This window comes from Malania oleifera, chromosome 2, assembly GCF_029873635.1.
Source record: "Malania oleifera isolate guangnan ecotype guangnan chromosome 2, ASM2987363v1, whole genome shotgun sequence".
NCBI classification, from domain to species: domain Eukaryota; kingdom Viridiplantae; phylum Streptophyta; class Magnoliopsida; order Santalales; family Ximeniaceae; genus Malania; species Malania oleifera.
Genome location: NC_080418.1, coordinates 144,266,301 through 144,283,555, shown reverse-complemented (window position 1 = coordinate 144,283,555; position 17,255 = coordinate 144,266,301). Strand labels below are relative to the sequence as shown.

Below are 17,255 nucleotides of genomic sequence, written 5' to 3'. Positions count from 1 at the left end.
TAATTGGAAAAAATTAAAGTAGTTTTGAATTTGTAGAGCAAAAATTGTTCATACTTGAAATGTGATGTTTTGAAAGGTTGAAACTTGAATACCAAAAGTTTGAGATTTTATCTATTAAGAATTAATAGTGCAAGAAATTAATCTTCATTCCTGTAGGCCTTTAAGTGACACTATTATTTTGTTAGCCTTCATTCCAAAAAGATATTTTATTCGATTGGTGAAGTAGTAAAATAGTAAGTTTTGTATAAGCATTCATACATAGAGGTGAGCATAATTCGGTTAAAACTAAATTAACCAAGTGAATTCAATCAGTTCGTTTTGGTTTTTATTTTCATTGAATTTTAATTTTCGGTTTTCGGTTCGGGTTTTGAGTTTGGTTAATTTGATTAACTGAATTAACCGAATAGTATAAATTAATAATAAATAATTATATATAAAAATATTTTATATGTTATATATATACTAAAACTTTATATATTTTTTATATATTATATATATTAAAAATTATGTGTATCATTTATATTATATATATATTTAAAATCTTTATTTTATATATATTAAAATATTAAATCAGTTAATTGATTTAACCGAAATTCGGTTTGATCGATTTTGAGTTCTGTTAATATGAAATTTCGATTCGGTTAATGAGATATTTTAACCAAAATTTTTTGGTTAATTTGATTAATTAATCGAATTAACTGAATCGACTGAAATGTTCACCCCTACTCATATGTACGGTTTAATCGAGTCCGAGTCATCAAATGAGATGATTATTGTAGTTGGACCAAATCATCATTAGCCAAACACAAATTTATGTTTATGGTTATTCATATTCAAGTCACTTGATTTAATTATAGATGATTCTATCCTTACTTAAAAAGTACACTATTGAATAACACGTGACAATATTTAGCCGTTCCATCGAATCACCTTTAATAAAATATAAATTTTTATTTATTTTTATTCATACTTGAAATTTGTTCGACTAAATCAACTTTGTCAAATGATATTTTTTCTTTTTCTTTTTTTTTTTCCATTTTTTATTCGATTGAATTAACTTAGTAAACACATGGCCTTTTTGTAAATAATAATAATAATAATAAATAAATAAATAAATAAATAAATAGGTCCATGGGGCACCACTCTAAATAAAACTATTAGATAAAACACAATGATATTTTTTGGGATTGATGGAATCAACTTTAATGAAAAAGTAGATTTTATTTATGCTTGCTTCTACTCGATACATAAAAACTTTGATTCTACGATTAGGAGAGACTTTAGATTTGTATTTTTGTTAACTTAGATAAAATATAATATAAATTATATTGAATTTTTTTCAAAAATCTATTCAAATCCAAACTTAAAACCTAAATTCATGCTCCCAAATGTAAGGTGAATATTTTTCATTGTGTTTTTTTTTTTAATTAATATTACTAAAACTAAAAAAATTATTCTAATATGATAAACATTTTCAAAAGTCAAATATTAATCATATGCAAATTTAAAATTTTTCATTATTAATATTTATTTCTTTTCATTTTCGCTTTCGATAACTCAAAATGAAAAAGTGAATTCTTCTACATTTTTGAAGTTTTAGACAAACGGTAATAATACGCATTCCATTTTAATTATAAACTTTTCTTACATGATTTATTTTGAAATGACATATTGGCATAAATGTTTGTTGTTTTTTTTTTTTTTCTCACAAAATTCATCAGAAAGTGCTCTTTTTTTTTTTTTTAATAACGGGGAAACTTGTGTCACCGACGTGTCCTTAAGACCCATGCCAGTGCGATACCAAACCCTTGGGACAGTTACCTTCCCCCCCTGATGCATCGTTCGTGTAATCCGAATGCAGTCACAGTCTACTCACAGTTAGGTTGGACTTTTGGCTAACTCGCCTCCCAAGACCCATCTCAGGTTACCACCCACAAGACGTGGTCTGTCTCCGCATCAACTGCTAACTCACTGAGTGCATCTACCAGGTTTCGAATCTCGGTGTTCCTACTGGATTGCTCGGCTCCTTTCCACTGTGCCATGCCTGTGGCAGTGAAAATGCTCCCCCTTTCTTTCTATTAGCATGGGCCCATACTAATTAATATCAATTAATACAATATAATTTAATTCAATTAGAGATGGATATATGACCAACCAATGAAGAAAATAAAACAACTGACCCCTCGCATGACATTTTGCTTTGTGGGCTTGGTGGGCCGTGGGCTTGTGGTCCTGATTCTGATCAACGACCCCCAACTTCTTCTTCTGAGTTCTTAGAGAGGTGGTTTTTGGTGATCTAAATTTCCAACCTACCCCTCCCCCCAAAATTTCCAAACTCTAGCAACCAACCCAACCCCACATGCCCTATGGTTTGGTTTCATTCATAACATCTACTTATAAATTAAGATTTACTTAACCCAAATTTTCCTCTCTCTCTCTCTCTCTCCACATCATATTATATATATATATATATATATATATATATATATATGATGTTTTATTAAGATGAGTTTGTTAAATTATAAAGATGAAGTTGGACTTTGGCGATTCTAAGAGTTCAGATTCGATTCCTCGCTTCTAGTGAATTACCAGAAATGTGTTAATGGATAGACAATAATACTTTCATCTCTTAATTTGCTATCATTCAAGTGAGTTTGAAGAGTTTGCTTAGATTAAAGTTTTGAGTATATATATAGTTTTGTTAAGCTGAGTTTGTTAAATGGTAAAGACGAAGTTAGACTTTGGTGATCTCAAGATTTCACATTCGATTTCTCACTTATAATTTTCCTAATAAATTACAAAGAATATGTTAATGTACAGATAATAATGTTTTCATCTTTCAATTCAGTATCATCTAGGTAGACCTTAAAGGCTAGTTCAGATTAGAGTTTTGGATCATATATATATATTTTTGGGCACGTTTAAAAATTTAAAGTTTATATTTTTATAAGAGATAGAAAATAGTGGAGATACTTTAATCAGAAAAAAATGTGGTTTGTTTGAAAGGAAATATAATTTAGTAAAGTAAAATCTGATATATTTATCCTTATTTTGATGTGTTGGTTATCCTTTGCACATACCTAACTAGTGGGTGTATTGAGATATTTTTTTGAAGACAATTAAAAACAATTTTGTATTAATTTTATATATATATATATATATATATTTCATACTAGATATATTAATTAGATAAAATATATTTCTTTATTTTACTCTCTCTCTCTCTCTCTCTCTCTCATATCCATACTTTGAATAAGCAAATTGATAGTTTTTTTTTCCTCTCTTCATTTTTTTTTTTGGAATACGCACCGGGTATCCACGCATCCGTTTTACGGTCTACGTGATTAATCCTGCGCCCCTTAAAGTTAACCCCACAACTCCAAAGGAAGGGTAAATTCAGGAGTTCAGGGGCGGAAACGAGTCCGGGAGGGTTTGAACACCTGACCTCATGAAAGGCACTCTCGCAGCCCGCACTACCACTTGAACTACACCTTGAGGATTTTTTTCCTCTCTTCCTTTTTTTGGAATACGCACCGGGTATCCACGCGTCCGTTTTACCGTCCACGTGATTAATCCTGCGCCCCTTGAAGTTGACCCCACAACTTTAAAGGGAGAGTAAATTCAGGAGTTCAGGGGCGAAAATAAGCCCGGAAGGGTTTGAACACTTGATCTCGTGAAAAGCACTCCCGTAGCCCGTACTACCACCTGAACCATACCCTTGAATGTATGCACATGTATACTCTCTCTCAATCATTAAATCAAATATCACCAAATTTTGTATTTTAAGTTCATGTCAAATTTATTGCACGTCTAATCAAAATAATAAACACAACTCATTCCTCCATGCATTCTTGAGTAGCTCAAGACTTTGTTTATTAGATGCTAAAAATTGAGTTTGAGGTTATAAATTTTTAATTGAGACAGGCTTGATATTTAAGTGGAGAAGTTATTAGGGTAGATTATTAGAAAATTTATAAAATAAAATATATTTTATAATTTCTTCTAAAAATGACAATAGAAAAATGAAAAAATATCTCTGTACTCTAATGGACTAAATATCTTTCGTAAGGAATCGAATGAAAATGCAACAATTTTTACAAAAAAAAAACCTTAACAAAAAATACACACTATTATTATTATTATTATTTTTCGAATTGTATCGATCATAACCACCACCTATATTTCATGAAATTGTATATCACAAATAGGAGTAGGGGTGGCAAAACGGGTTAATGGGTCGTGTTCAAGCGGGTCATAAATGGATCAGTATTAAACGGATTCATGTTCAGGTTGACCCGTTTATTAACAGGTGACTACTATGTAAGCTCAAACTTACCTGTTTAATAAACGAGTCATAAACGGGTCATCTGTTTTAAAATATAATTTATTTATTTTAAATTTTTTTAAATTTTTTCGTATAAAATGACATATATATATATATAGATATTAAAAATACTCCTTCATTTCTTTTGAACCGGGTGACCCAACCCAAATCCACCTAATCCGTTTAATAAACGGGTTGGGTTTAGGTTGACCCGTTATAAACGAGTTAGTTTATATTAAACGTAAACTCGATTTAAATGAGCGGGTCATAGGTCACCCTTCGAGTTCCGATCCATTTTACCACGCCTAAATAGAAGTTAGTAAAAAGACTTGCAATTGCATAGAAAGATATTATGGTCCCTTGTAGACAAAAGAAAATTTATCGATACAATAATAAAGATTTCAAATTCCTACTAGATAACTAAAAACCCAAACAAAAAGATACTTAATTTTGGAGAATTAACTCCATCATTTTTTAGATTGGCTATAACTTTTTGGTTCTTAAGAGTTTGAAGAAAAAATTAATCACGCTTGGCGTGAAGTTAAAATTTTTTTTTTAAGTATGTCGAAGGTTTATTTTTTGTAAAATTCTTTGTTTGCTATTATGAGTTTTTTAAAATGATCATTAGTTATAATTTTTTTACCAATTACTTTTTTCCCAATCCATCAAAATAATGTTGCCCACAATAAAAGAAAAAGATATAAAAGGAAAATCAACTACTTTTTTAGGTAGAATTAGAAGTATGAATTTTGGATCTTAAATTTAGATTTAAATGAATCTGGACAAGTTTTAGTATAATTTTGGTAACTTCAACTCCTATATAACTCAAAATTTTCTAGTCATAAAGTACATTTTATTGGGTAAAATCGTAAAATCATTTTGGGCTAAATGGATAATACCATAATACCCGACGGCGGATCCGAAAATTATTACAGTTGAAAATAAATTTTAGAACTGAAAGAACCGGTTCCGGTTTAAGAAGGCGCGCGCACCTCACGCGCCACCCCCTTCTTTCAACTCGGACGGGCGGATGGACCACGTGGCCAGAACAGGAGGGGACAACTCTCGATCCGGGTCCCCTCATTGGTCCGTGACGACCCCCGGAGAACCAGCGGTAACGAGGTCGTCTCCGCGCGCTGCACCGCGATGCAGAGGATCATAACTCATGTAACGGAGTTCGCGTGTTCCTGAAACCACTTGCATAAAGGCGCCTCCCACTCACCACCACCGCCCCCACAGAGGAGACTGTGTCTGCGTACACAGAGTGAGAGAGAGAACATATTCCTACGAGCTGCGAGGAGAGAGAAAGAGAGAGAGAGGGTGGGGGAGAGGTTGAAAAGAGATGATTCAATGTCGGTTCTTTGGTTCCTCTCGCTTTAATGACTGTCTCTGTTTCTCTCTCTCGAGAAGAATCAATCTTTTTATCTCTTTCTGATTTCTTTATTCCGTTTATAGTTCGATCCATCCTTCCATCCGCCGGGATGCTTCGTCTCCGTCTCTCTTCTGCGGCTTGAGAATCAAGCGATCAATGCTTTCATCGTTTTGGCCCTTAACTGCTTCGCGCATCGCGATCGAGAGGCTTCGAGGCTGAAATTGATGAGATGAGCGTGATCTGATAAGGTATTTGATGGCTTGTTTTCCGCTTGTAATTTGTTCGTTTGTTTTTATTTTTTTGGTTGAGTGATCATGTAGATGTTACCAACTGAAGGTCAAGGGTTCTAGAGTTGGTGCTGTGAAAATGCTGGTGTAGATCTTGTAGAAATTATGAGAAATTTGGTCGAATCTGTGACAGATTTGTAAATGTGGCGTTAAAGATTGATACTTCTCCATTTTTCATGTGCTTCGCTGGAATTACTTGTGGAGGAAAATTTTCTCCTGGTTCCGTTTGTTGAATGCAAAATTTTAGGGGAAGAACGGGGGACAGATTTCAGGTGCAAATAGCTTGTTTCACCCGGCTTTGCAGTGAAATATTAGTACACGAAATGGAGCACTAATATCACAAAGATAAGAAAATGCGACTGTGGTTAAGAAAATATTTGTTCTTGCAGCCACACAATGTTGGTTTTTAGATGGAGGATTTGAGAAATTCATGTAATTCTTCTGTGTTTAGATTAGGTTGAATATAGTTATACTCTTAACTATCAGTTTGTTGGCTTGGAAACAGAGACATCGAATTCTCCTAAAAAATTTTGATCCAATATAATTCCTTTGTTTTTTTTTTGGTGGCAGGCAGTATAGGATGATGTCCAGCTAACCGGTGAATTTCAATTCTAAAATTGCAATTTTGCCATCTTAAACTGCCTTTGAATGAATCTGCTGGTGTGATTTGGTGAAAAAATTTGGTTCGCACGATTTATTTTTTCTGCTTTTCAGCTTCTGCAGTTATTACAGATTTTCATCTTGATGTTCCCAGTGTCCATGCTGATGGCTTGACGCTAACTTGTTTCACAGAAAATAGTTCAAAATGAACTGGAACCCCCAAATGGAAGTGCATTACGTAAACAATGCTGTACCTTATAGTACTACCGGAAGCTTTATGGATTTTTTTGAAGGTCTCACATATGAACACGTGAATTTCATTTTCTCTGGCACGCCGCATGCTCAGGTGTACTATTCCTCCTCCCAAAAAAAAAAAAAAATGAAATAATTAGTTTATTTATTTATTTTGCCTTGGTGAAATAATTAGTTTACTTGTGCTTTTGCAAGTAAATAAAGATTGCTGTCAAGGTTACATTTTTTCACATCATAGTGGATTTTTTCCTCTAATTTGTGCAGGATAGTTTCTACCCTTCAATGCATATGAGTTTATACAAATATGGGTTTTCTGAGCCATGGACTACATCATATTATGACCATAGTGATGCTTATTTGGTCAATGATCACGCTGCAAGTATTGATGAACAGAGGGGAGGGCCTTTGGAGAATTCCTCAACAGTGACTAATGAACAGAGTCAACAGACTGCAACAGTAAATACCCAGTGGGAAGGAAATGCTAACACTACAGCACATGCCAATACAGTAGAATGTAAGTAGGTTCTGAGTTTCATTATTGTGATGAATTCCCTGCTGGATAGATAAGTTGTTTTCTGTTTGTTGGTGCTAGTATCAGGTTCCTGGTAACTGATATATTAGAGGGGATATCTTTAGATGAGTTTTGGGTTTTAAAAAAATAATCTTTTCTGGTTTTGTTGAAAAGCTGCTATTGAGAGCACTGTTTTCATGGATGCCATGGGGTGGATTGAACTGACAGCCCTCCTTCATTCTTGGAGATCCCATTTTCCCAACCAAACACCAGCTTTCTATTTTGGCGACATCCTAATTATAGTTATTAACTTATTGCACTGTATAAGCATTTTTGTTTTTCATAGAACTTCTAATTATATGCTTGTGCTCTCCATGATTACTTTTCTGGCTTTATGTTCTCAGTATAGTCTTAAGTTAGTGTCTTAAGTTGTGCATCCCGGGTACATGTTGGGAGAGATTCTATGCAGGGGTCACTGGATTGAAATAGGTATGACATTGTCATGCATTTCCAGTTCTCCAGTAATACCATTTCCCCCAATTTTCTTGTAAAACAGGTTTTAGATTTTAGTTTGCATACTGTTATTAATTTAGTTTGCAAATAGTTTGTATATTGTTGTTGTTGTTTGTTTTTACTTGGAATTTTCTTGAAAGAGCAAACTGTCAACCAAATTATCCCCATAATTAAAACTACTTGCAATTTTCTTGAATGAGCAAACTGTAAATTGAAGTATCCGCATAATCTGCCAGTCTCAAGGATATACAGTGTCATTCACCGTTATATACATCCCCCTTTTTTGGATTTAGAACTGTAAGAATAAAAGTTTGAAAGTTTAATGTGTGTGAACTTGAAGCTTCTAGCTAAAGCTTCCTATGTGCATTGTATTGTGTCTCTCACATTTGAAGTGTCTTGCACAATTTCATAAACTCATTTGCATAATTTTAGTTCAATGGCCTTAGGTGTTAGGCATCAAGGAAATACTGGTCACAGTGAGACATAATTTTCAATGTGCTTTCTGAATCTTTGCACACCAGCTCATGATTTTTAATGCAATCCATCAAGTATGGGCACGGATACAGGACACAGGCAGGAAACAAAATGATTGATATATGATGGTTAATAAAATATACACATACCCACTTGCGTACACGCATAGAAAATAAATATCATGCTTTTTTTTTTTTACTATTTATAGAACACTGCATATTCAAAAATTATCCGACTTAAATGTATATTCTTCATGTTCCTTCTCATCTCAAAAATTCTCTGGATCATTTCTTTCATTTAAATGTAGTCTAGCTTATTAAAATTTCCTATTTGAAAAAGCCACATTGTGGTTATTATTTATTTATAATTATGAAAATTCATTAAATAAGATAGAAGTGTCTATTATTGATTGTTATCGAACGTGAAGGTGTTTCATATCTGAACCACCACCTGCAAAATAGTTTGTTTATGGCTTTTTTTTTTTTTTCCTTTTTCAGTAGTCTTGAAATTCAATATTTAAATTAAGCCCCTCTCCCTTCTTTCCACTTCTTTATTATGCTGTGGCAACTGATCTTTTCTGTTCTCATACAATATTTGTTGTAAGGTCTTTGGCAATTTGTTTGGATCATTTTTTTTTTTCATTTTCTAACTGATTTTTTCAGGTCCTCGGAGCCGTCATAACTCACATGATTATCAGGTGTGAAGCTCTCTTAGCGGTCCTTCTGTTAAATAAACTATACCCATGCATGCAATGAATGTATAAATTTAACCACTGTTTCTTGCTTCAACTTATGCATGTATGGACCATCCCAAATGAGTGATATGCGGTCATACTTGTGACCAATTTATTTCTATATTAGCATGTTACTCTCATGTGGATCTGGTCTTCCCCACCTTCAACAGCTGCTGCCTGTATTGATAATAATATCAATATTAATATATAGACACTTAAATCAGCAGATGTTCTTTCTTTTCATGGGCAATCACATTTTGAATATCCTACATAGCAATTGTTTTTTTCTCCCTCGCTTTCTAGATTGATAGTTGTGCATTCTTATATTTTATGAAGGCAGGTTGCTAGGGTTATTGATACTGTGTCTTTCATTTTCAATGACTGAGTGCAGGTTGTTTGGCAAGATAATGTTGATCCTGACAACATGACTTACGAGGTTCAATACATAAAATTCTTTTGTTTGATCTAGCTTTATACACACACACACACACAATCAAAAATGCGTTTCCGAGAGTACTGCATTAATAACACTGGTAACCATGAAAAATGATTAATTATAATGTCAGTTTTAATGTGGCTCAACATGCTTCTGCTTTTTGATTCGAGGAATTTTCAACCCTTGTGCATTTTGAAGTTTTCTTCGAAGTGGCAATTAGGAATAATATTTGGGCATAGTATTTTTTAATATTTAGGAATAGCTTTACGAAACATTGTAAAAAAGGGTGGAATATGATAGATGTATCATATTTTATTTAAGTAAGATGGGAACTAATTTTTGATTGAAAATCCTTTTGTGAAAAAAAAAAAAAAAGGCAAAATAATAGCAGCAGAGAAATTGAGGAATATTAAGTCAGTCTTGAATAAACAGAATGTAGGAGACAGAAAAGTAGTGTTTTGCTGTTGGGAAGCAAATGTTAATAAAGTTTGAGAAAAGTAATGTTTTGAGAAAGATTGATTGCTTGGTTAGGATTGAAGGGGTGGAGAGTTTCAAGCCAGTGGGTGAACCTTCATGTTGAATAATTTTGAAGAGGGGCTTTTTGTTGGGGATCCTAATTGAGGACAAAAAAACAGGTTGAAGCAGGTTAGGGAAGGGGATTGCAGTTAAAAGTTTTTTCATTGTCTGTTGATGGCAGAGGAGGAAGATTTTTATTAAAGTTTGTAGAATTGTAGGACGGAGGCTGTAAAGATTTTGGTGTAGTTCTGTTTTTGCTGCAACGTACCAATTTTTAAGGGGTGATTCATGACTTTGCAGTTGCTTAAGAGAGGATAGTTTTTAGGGCAAAAGACACTGACCTTTCCTGAAATTTGGCAAAAAGGCAAGGACCTCAAAAATCTCAGAGAACTCCTCTAACATTTAATTTTTTGGACAACTATAGTCTTCACAGGACTTGTCCTTTTTTTTTTTTTCCCACTCCAAATATAGGGGAAGTCTACGCCTTTTTCCTAAATCTCAGTTGAGATCTATGGATTTTTTTAAACCTCTTGAGAGGTCTGCATCTTTCTCCAAACCTTAGGGAGGTTCCTAGGATTTTTAAAACCCCAGGAAGATCTGTTTCATTTGGCCAAACTTCAAGGGAGGTCTGTATTTTATCCTAGTTTTTATCACTTCCATGTTGGCTCATGCTTTGTTTTTTTCTGATGGTGTCTCCTCTGATATTCACCTTGGTTGGAGAGCTCTACTGAGATAATTTTATTCAAGTTTCTTCACCCCCCCCTTCCCCCCTTGTTTTTGTTTCATTCAGATGATGCCTCATCGTCATCTTCCCTCATTTTTGTATTCTCATTTTCTTTAACAAATAGTATTATTATTTAATAAAGTAAAAAATCAAAAAAGAATGCTTCCTCATGATTATGTGCTTCCCTACCCCAGGAGGCTTGCAAGAAACCAGTCACCCTTGCTACACTTTTTTGCTAGATCAAACAGTTAGACAGTGTAGGAGCAGTCATTATATTTGTTACTGTTGATAGTCCAGTAAAAATATGGATCATTGAAAGCTGGGTGAACAAATGAGGCTATAATGTCAGCATGCCTTTCAGCGCAAACCCTAGACAGGTTCAAAAGTGTGTAGGTGAAGGCAATGTTTTGATTCCTGAGCAGGAATGGAGGCTTGTTGCTCTCTCATACACTTTTTATCTAAGGAAAAAGGAGTGAAATAAAGCAATCTGAGTGCGAAATGTTCTCATTAATGGGTAGATATTGTATGCACAAAATTATAGATCATTCCTAAGATGTGCAAAAAGTTCTAAAAAATTATTAACATTTTCTGAGTGTTAATGAACAAAAAAATTAACATTCTTTAATGGTTCAACTCAAAAAGTAAAAAGTTGCAGAAAAGCAAATGTTAAGGTGGATGAGTGGTAAAACACTAAAGGATAAATTAAGGAATGAACACATCTGCAATAAATTAGTTATAGCACTGACAGAAGATAAGGGAGGGGCCAGTTAGATGGTTTGAGCATTTGAAACATAGTCAAATAGGACACCAGTGAGGAGGGAGCTGGTTGTGGTTAATGGTAGTAGAAGTGCCAGGATAGACCTAAATTAACTTTGAATGAGGTAGTGAGAAAGGATTTAACAGCCCATAAGTTAGTTGAAGAAAATGCCTTGATCATGTAGTGATGTAGGTGGAAAAGGGTTCATGTAGCTGACCGTACATGGTGGGACTTAAAGCTGGTTGTTATTGTTGTTGTATTTTTTTAGTTGGATGGAAATTTTGATGAATATTGATTTAGGAATATAGTAGTTAAAAGCGCGCCTTGGCGCGAGGCGCAGAGAGGCGAGGAGTGCAGCGCCTCATCCCAGGCGAGGTGAAGGGACCTGCAAGAGTCGCAGGGAGGCGCACTGACGCGCCAGGCGACGTGAGTTGCGCCTGGACATTTTTGATCGTGTTAAATAGAGAAGTAGCCAGAGCAGAATGAGTCTTAGCCCTATTCGATTCGAGCCAACAGGAGAGCCAGAACAAAACACTTCTTCTTAGACCCTTTGAAGCCCACTGCCCTCCGACCCTTCGTGAGTTCGTCTTTGATCCTTCGAACCAGCAGGAGCTTCGTGAGTTTGTCTTCCACACTTTCAACCAGCAGGAGCCCTTCGCGAGTTCGTCAGGAGCTTCGTGAGTTCGTCGTCGACCCTTCGAACCAGCAGGAGCTTCGTGAGTTGGTCTTCCACACTTCGAACCAGCAGGAGCCCTTCGTGAGTTCGTCGTCGACATTTTGAACCAGCAGGAGCTCTTCGTGAGCTCGTCTTCGAGCCTTCATGAATTCATCTGCTTCATTTGGTTTGAATTTCGAACTAGCAAGTCTTCTTCTTTTTCTTCTTCTTCTGCAGCTCTGCTTCTTCTTCTTCCTCTTCCTCTTCTGCAGCACTTCGAACCAGCAGGAGCCCTTCGTGAGTTCATCAGGAGCTTCGTGAGTTCGTCGTCGACATTTTGAACCAGCAGGAGCTCTTCGCGAGCTTATCTTTGAGCCTTTGTGAGTTCATCTGCTTCATCTGCTTCGAATTTCGAACTAGTGAGTCTTCTTCTTTTTCTTCTTCTTCTTCTGCAGCTCTGCTTCTTCTTCTTCCTCTTCTTCCTCTTCCTCTTCCTCTTCTGCAGCTCCGCTTCTTCTTCTTCCTCTTTTTCTTCTTCTTCTTCTTCTTCTTCTGCACCTCTCGTGAGTTCGTCGTCGACATTTTGAACCAGCAGGAGCTCTTCGCGAGCTTATCTTTGAGCCTTTGTGAGTTCATCTGCTTCATCTGCTTCGAATTTTGAACTAGTAAGTCTTCTTCTTCTTCTTCTGCAGCTCTGCTTCTTCTTCTTCCTCCTCCTCCTCCTCCTCTTCCTCTTCCTCTGCTGCAGCTCTGCTTCTTCTTCTTCCTCTTTTCTTTTGCAGCTCTGCTTCTTCTTCTTCTGCACCTCTTCTTCTTCTTCTTCTTCTTCTTCAGCTCTGCTTCTTCTTCTTCCTCTTCTTCAGCTCTGCTTCTTCTTCATCTTCTTCTTCTTCTGCAGCTCTTCTTCTTCTTCTTCTTCTTCTTCTTCTTCTTCTTCTGCTGCTGCTGCTTCTTATTTTTGAGTTCTTTTCTGCTACCTGCTTCTTCTTCTTCTAATATTACATGTAATTAATTATGTAGTTTCATTTAATGCAAGTTTATAACCATTATATAACATTTTTTTTTTTTCTGAATTTAGCTACTGTTTTTGCAATTTGTTGGCAATGCAGTATACTAATGGAACTACACATTTTTCTGAAATATATTATACATTGTTTTTGCATTTAGGATATCAGGTCTTAAATCTTAAATGGATTGTTGATGTTGAACTATGTTGAATTGTTGATGCTTTTGGCCTTCGTCCTGGCAATTTCATTAAATTTTCAATATTATTATTGAATGTTTTGGCATTTTAAATTCTAATATTACTTGATATTCATATGTTCATATATCAATTACCCCAAATAGGCATTTTACACCATTTTAGGCGCGCGCCTTCGCCTCGTGCCTCGTTCAAAGGCCCTTTGTGCCTCGGTTCGCCTTGCGCCTCTGACTACTATGTTTAGGATGGAATTTTGATTTTGCTTTTGGTCTTTGCATCTTTAATTGCTTTTACTTTCTGATTAGCTTCATATTGCATGAACACAATTCTGGTGATACCTCAGCAAATGACTAAGTGAAGCCTCAAGAACAAAGTGCTCTGGGTACTTGCCTGGTGATTTCTTAACGACTAAAGATGGATGCATCGTTTGAATGTTGACCTGTTATCAAGAGTCTCTAAGTAGAAGATTGTTTAGGTCAGAGTTCACATGTTTAAATGAATCCAAAACCGTTTGTTTTATAAATTTTTCTGAGCATCAGATTTAGAAAGATTGTAAAAACTAAGCAGAGTGATGGTTTGCATCATTTAGGGCCTTGTTCACTTGTGAATTTTTTAACTTTTTCATTTTCAGTTTTCCAAAAAATTACAAAAATGCCAACTTGTTTTCTAATTCTCTAACAAGTGAACAGGTCCCATAATAAAAACTAAAAATAAAAATTGAAGCTGTTTTCCACAAGATGCCCTTAATTTATTCTATGTTTCTTTCCAGCAAATTACTTAAAAAGATTCAATTTAGGTAATTGCTTTCCTGTTTTTATGTACAAATTTTGAATAACTAAAAAACATCGTGAGATTTTGTAATTTTTTTGGAAGACTAAAAATGGAAAAATAAATTTGTTTTCCACAAGTGACTAAACAATTTCCATTTTTTTATTTCCAGATCTTCAAGGAATTACAAAAATGCCACCTTGTTACCAGTTTTCACAATTTATGTAGAAAAGTTAGAAAACATCTTTAATTATTTTCTTGATTTCGTATCTAAATTTTGGATAGCTGCAGAACAAGGTGGCATTTTTGTTATCATTTGAAAAATGTGAAAATGGAAAACAGAAACAAATTTCCACAACTAAAAAGTCCATTATTCTATGGTTTTGCCAGCAGATTGCTTGAAAGATTCAAATTCAATCCTATTGGTTCATAAATTTTTGCAACATATGTTTCACAATATGTAACAAGTATAATCATTGTACTGTTTGAAATCTATTACTGCATATATATCATTAGATGTTTAGTGAGTATGCACAGAGATTTGGGTGATATTGTGAAGTTGTAACTTGTCTGTCATTTAATATTCAATTTAATGCTGAATTCGAGTTTGCAGAAAATATTGAATAATAGGATTGTTACTCTTCTGTCATTTAATAATCCAGTTACTTCTACCCTGAACTTGATGTTTGATGAGCCTGAGTAATCAAATTAGATGTGAATGTTTTTTTATTTTTCTTAGTTGATTTACCTTTTTCATTCTGTATTGGTTTACATTTGCTTTCATATTTTATTTCTAGTGAACACCAGAATTTGAAATAAAATGCTATAATGTTGCAAATTAAAACGCGTTTATATATTTACTTCATACTATGGTAATGAATTTTAAGTTTATGTGAATATTTATATATATAACAATGATTGGGTGACCCAAGCATTGTCCAGGTGTATTGTACCTGGATGAGTCTACATGTCACTTAAGACCCGGGTCTGGATGTTGGATGTGGTTGCGTATCCCAGGTTTTCCCTATTTCTCAGAGGTTCTGTCATTTTAAAGTGTCAAGAATACCAGATGAAACTTATGCAGATAATCCTCTGAGCCGGCTCCTTTCCTCATCGGCTGTCACTTGTTGGTGTTCTAGATTCTAAATTTCTAATGTTAACAAAGTGAAGCATGTATAGGATATGCGAAAATAAACTAAAACTAATATTAGTGGTAACATTTATAGAATATGTGAAAATAAACTAAAACTAATCTGCTGATCCTATTTTTTTCAAAGCAGTTCGAATCTCCCTTTTGCCAAAATCCAGTTCTTATAGAAGGGAGTGTAAATTGAAACTTACTTGCTTTGGATGCATGTCCCTGTCTTTTTTTTTTTGTCATTTTATTCCCATACTGATTCTAAATATATATGCATTAAAATTTGGTGACACTTTATTATGCAGGAATTGCTCGAGTTAGGTGAGACAGTAGGAACTCAAAGTCGAGGTCTTTCCCAAGACCTGATTGCTTTGCTTCCTATCTCTAAGTACAAATGTGGCTTCTTCTCAAGAAAAAAATCGCGAGATGAAAGGTAAATTGGAGCTCACTGACCTTACTCTCGTACATTGCGATTTCTTGCCTTCTTTATTCACACGATTTTATGGTTTCCCTTACTGCACAAGGTGGGAATAAACCAGAGTAGTCTGTTACTTGTTACAACAGCTCAACCTAAGGTGTAGTAGCACAATCTGGGATCTTAGACACACTGATAACTCATTTCACATAAGGAATAGTAGAAAGAAAAAACAAGTTTTTAGAGTGAAACTGCTAGAGAAAATAAGAATCAATGCATTTTCGTTTCGTGCTGGATTCCATCAAGGTTTTGTTGAGTTGGGCTGTGGTGAAGAAATATAGTTGATATGCTTTGATCTATTTTTAATATGATATAATACTTCTTCCTGAATAAGCTCATGTCTGATACTCTGAAGGGAAGTAGGTTGTTTCGCGGGAAACTTAGGATTATGGCCACATTAAATGTTCTTTTGTGCTACACTTTTTGGTTCAACCTGAATGAATTTATGCCTCACGGAAAATTTTAAAAAATTTTCCCTTCTTGTATATATTGTTAATTGTCTAATACCAAGTCTTTGTGCAAAGACATCAAGATATTAGGGCCAATTTTGTGTAATAGGTTGCTTTTAAAGGGCAAACATTTTATGGTTATTGTCAATCCGCACTTTCATAATTTTAATTTTTTTTAAATTTTTTTTTAAAAAAAACCATTCTATTATGACATGTCCATCCATCCTTTCTTCCCACCAGTAGCTACCCATTTCCTCTTGTTTGAATTTTGGAAACAGATGCGTGGTATGCCAGATGGAATATAAACGAGGAGACCGTCAAATCACTCTGCCATGTAAACATGCCTACCATGCTGGCTGCGGCACCAGATGGCTCAGCATCAACAAGGTAAGTTGTTGAGATGGTTGTTTTCTTAATTTATTTTTTATTTAAAAAAATTTGTAGAACACCCGAAACATATAAGCCTTATGAGCCTATTTGTTTTCTCAGGCTTGCCCCATCTGTTACACTGAGGTGTTTGGGGATGGATTGAAACGTTGAGAAATCATCCTTGCTGGTGAGCATGAGGAGATCGGCATCATTATTGTTTGCCCTTTCGGGTTTTGTGCTTCATTTCTTTCATACAGAAATATGTTTTTTGTTCATTCTTCCATGTTTCTTTTAGTGGCAGTAGTAGTAGAATTGTTGTATTAGGCTTAATCACGATGACAAATAAATGAAATAATGAAGTTTGTTTTGTTTGGGACGATTGTCTGAAAAACTTTGAGTTTGTATTAAGAGTTTCAGTGATTTTCTCCTTACACGATTCAACTACCACAGCTTCAGCTCATGGATTTAAAGTGTCGTATAGTTGTCATTGTGTTGTTATAATGCAACTGATGATTTTCGATGTTGTCCAAGATGTATTTCCTTTGGAGCAATTTCTGCAGGCCATGATCGGTTGATAACCTTTGTATTTTTTTTTAGGGGGCGGACTTGCAGTTGAACGGCCAAAAATTTTATTTGCTTATGGGATGGCTTTCTTGAGATGAAGGCTAACCTATTGAGGGCTCTCTTTTCACTAAGGCGCC

General features: G+C 34.8%; 1 protein-coding gene across 6 annotated transcripts; it reads left to right on the top strand.

Annotated features, from left to right (window-relative positions):
• The first annotated feature begins 5,486 nt into the window (after window positions 1-5,486).
• On the top strand, window positions 5,487-16,945 carry LOC131147925 (E3 ubiquitin-protein ligase BIG BROTHER). Of its 6 annotated transcripts, XM_058097581.1 has the most exons (10): window positions 5,520-5,676; window positions 5,780-5,944; window positions 6,554-6,666; window positions 6,776-6,929; window positions 7,100-7,349; window positions 8,996-9,030; window positions 9,458-9,502; window positions 15,567-15,694; window positions 16,464-16,572; window positions 16,675-16,945. In XM_058097581.1, the coding sequence occupies exons 4-10, from the start codon at window positions 6,789-6,791 to the stop codon at window positions 16,723-16,725; spliced, it is 759 nt and encodes a 252-aa protein (XP_057953564.1). In that variant the 5' UTR covers window positions 5,520-5,676; window positions 5,780-5,944; window positions 6,554-6,666; window positions 6,776-6,788; the 3' UTR covers window positions 16,726-16,945. The 6 variants fall into 6 exon arrangements, with proteins under 6 accessions (XP_057953566.1, XP_057953564.1, XP_057953568.1 ...); XM_058097583.1 differs by lacking the exon at window positions 6,554-6,666 and having other exon boundaries at window positions 5,487-5,676; XM_058097585.1 differs by lacking the exon at window positions 9,458-9,502.
• The last annotated feature ends 310 nt before the right edge of the window (window positions 16,946-17,255 follow it).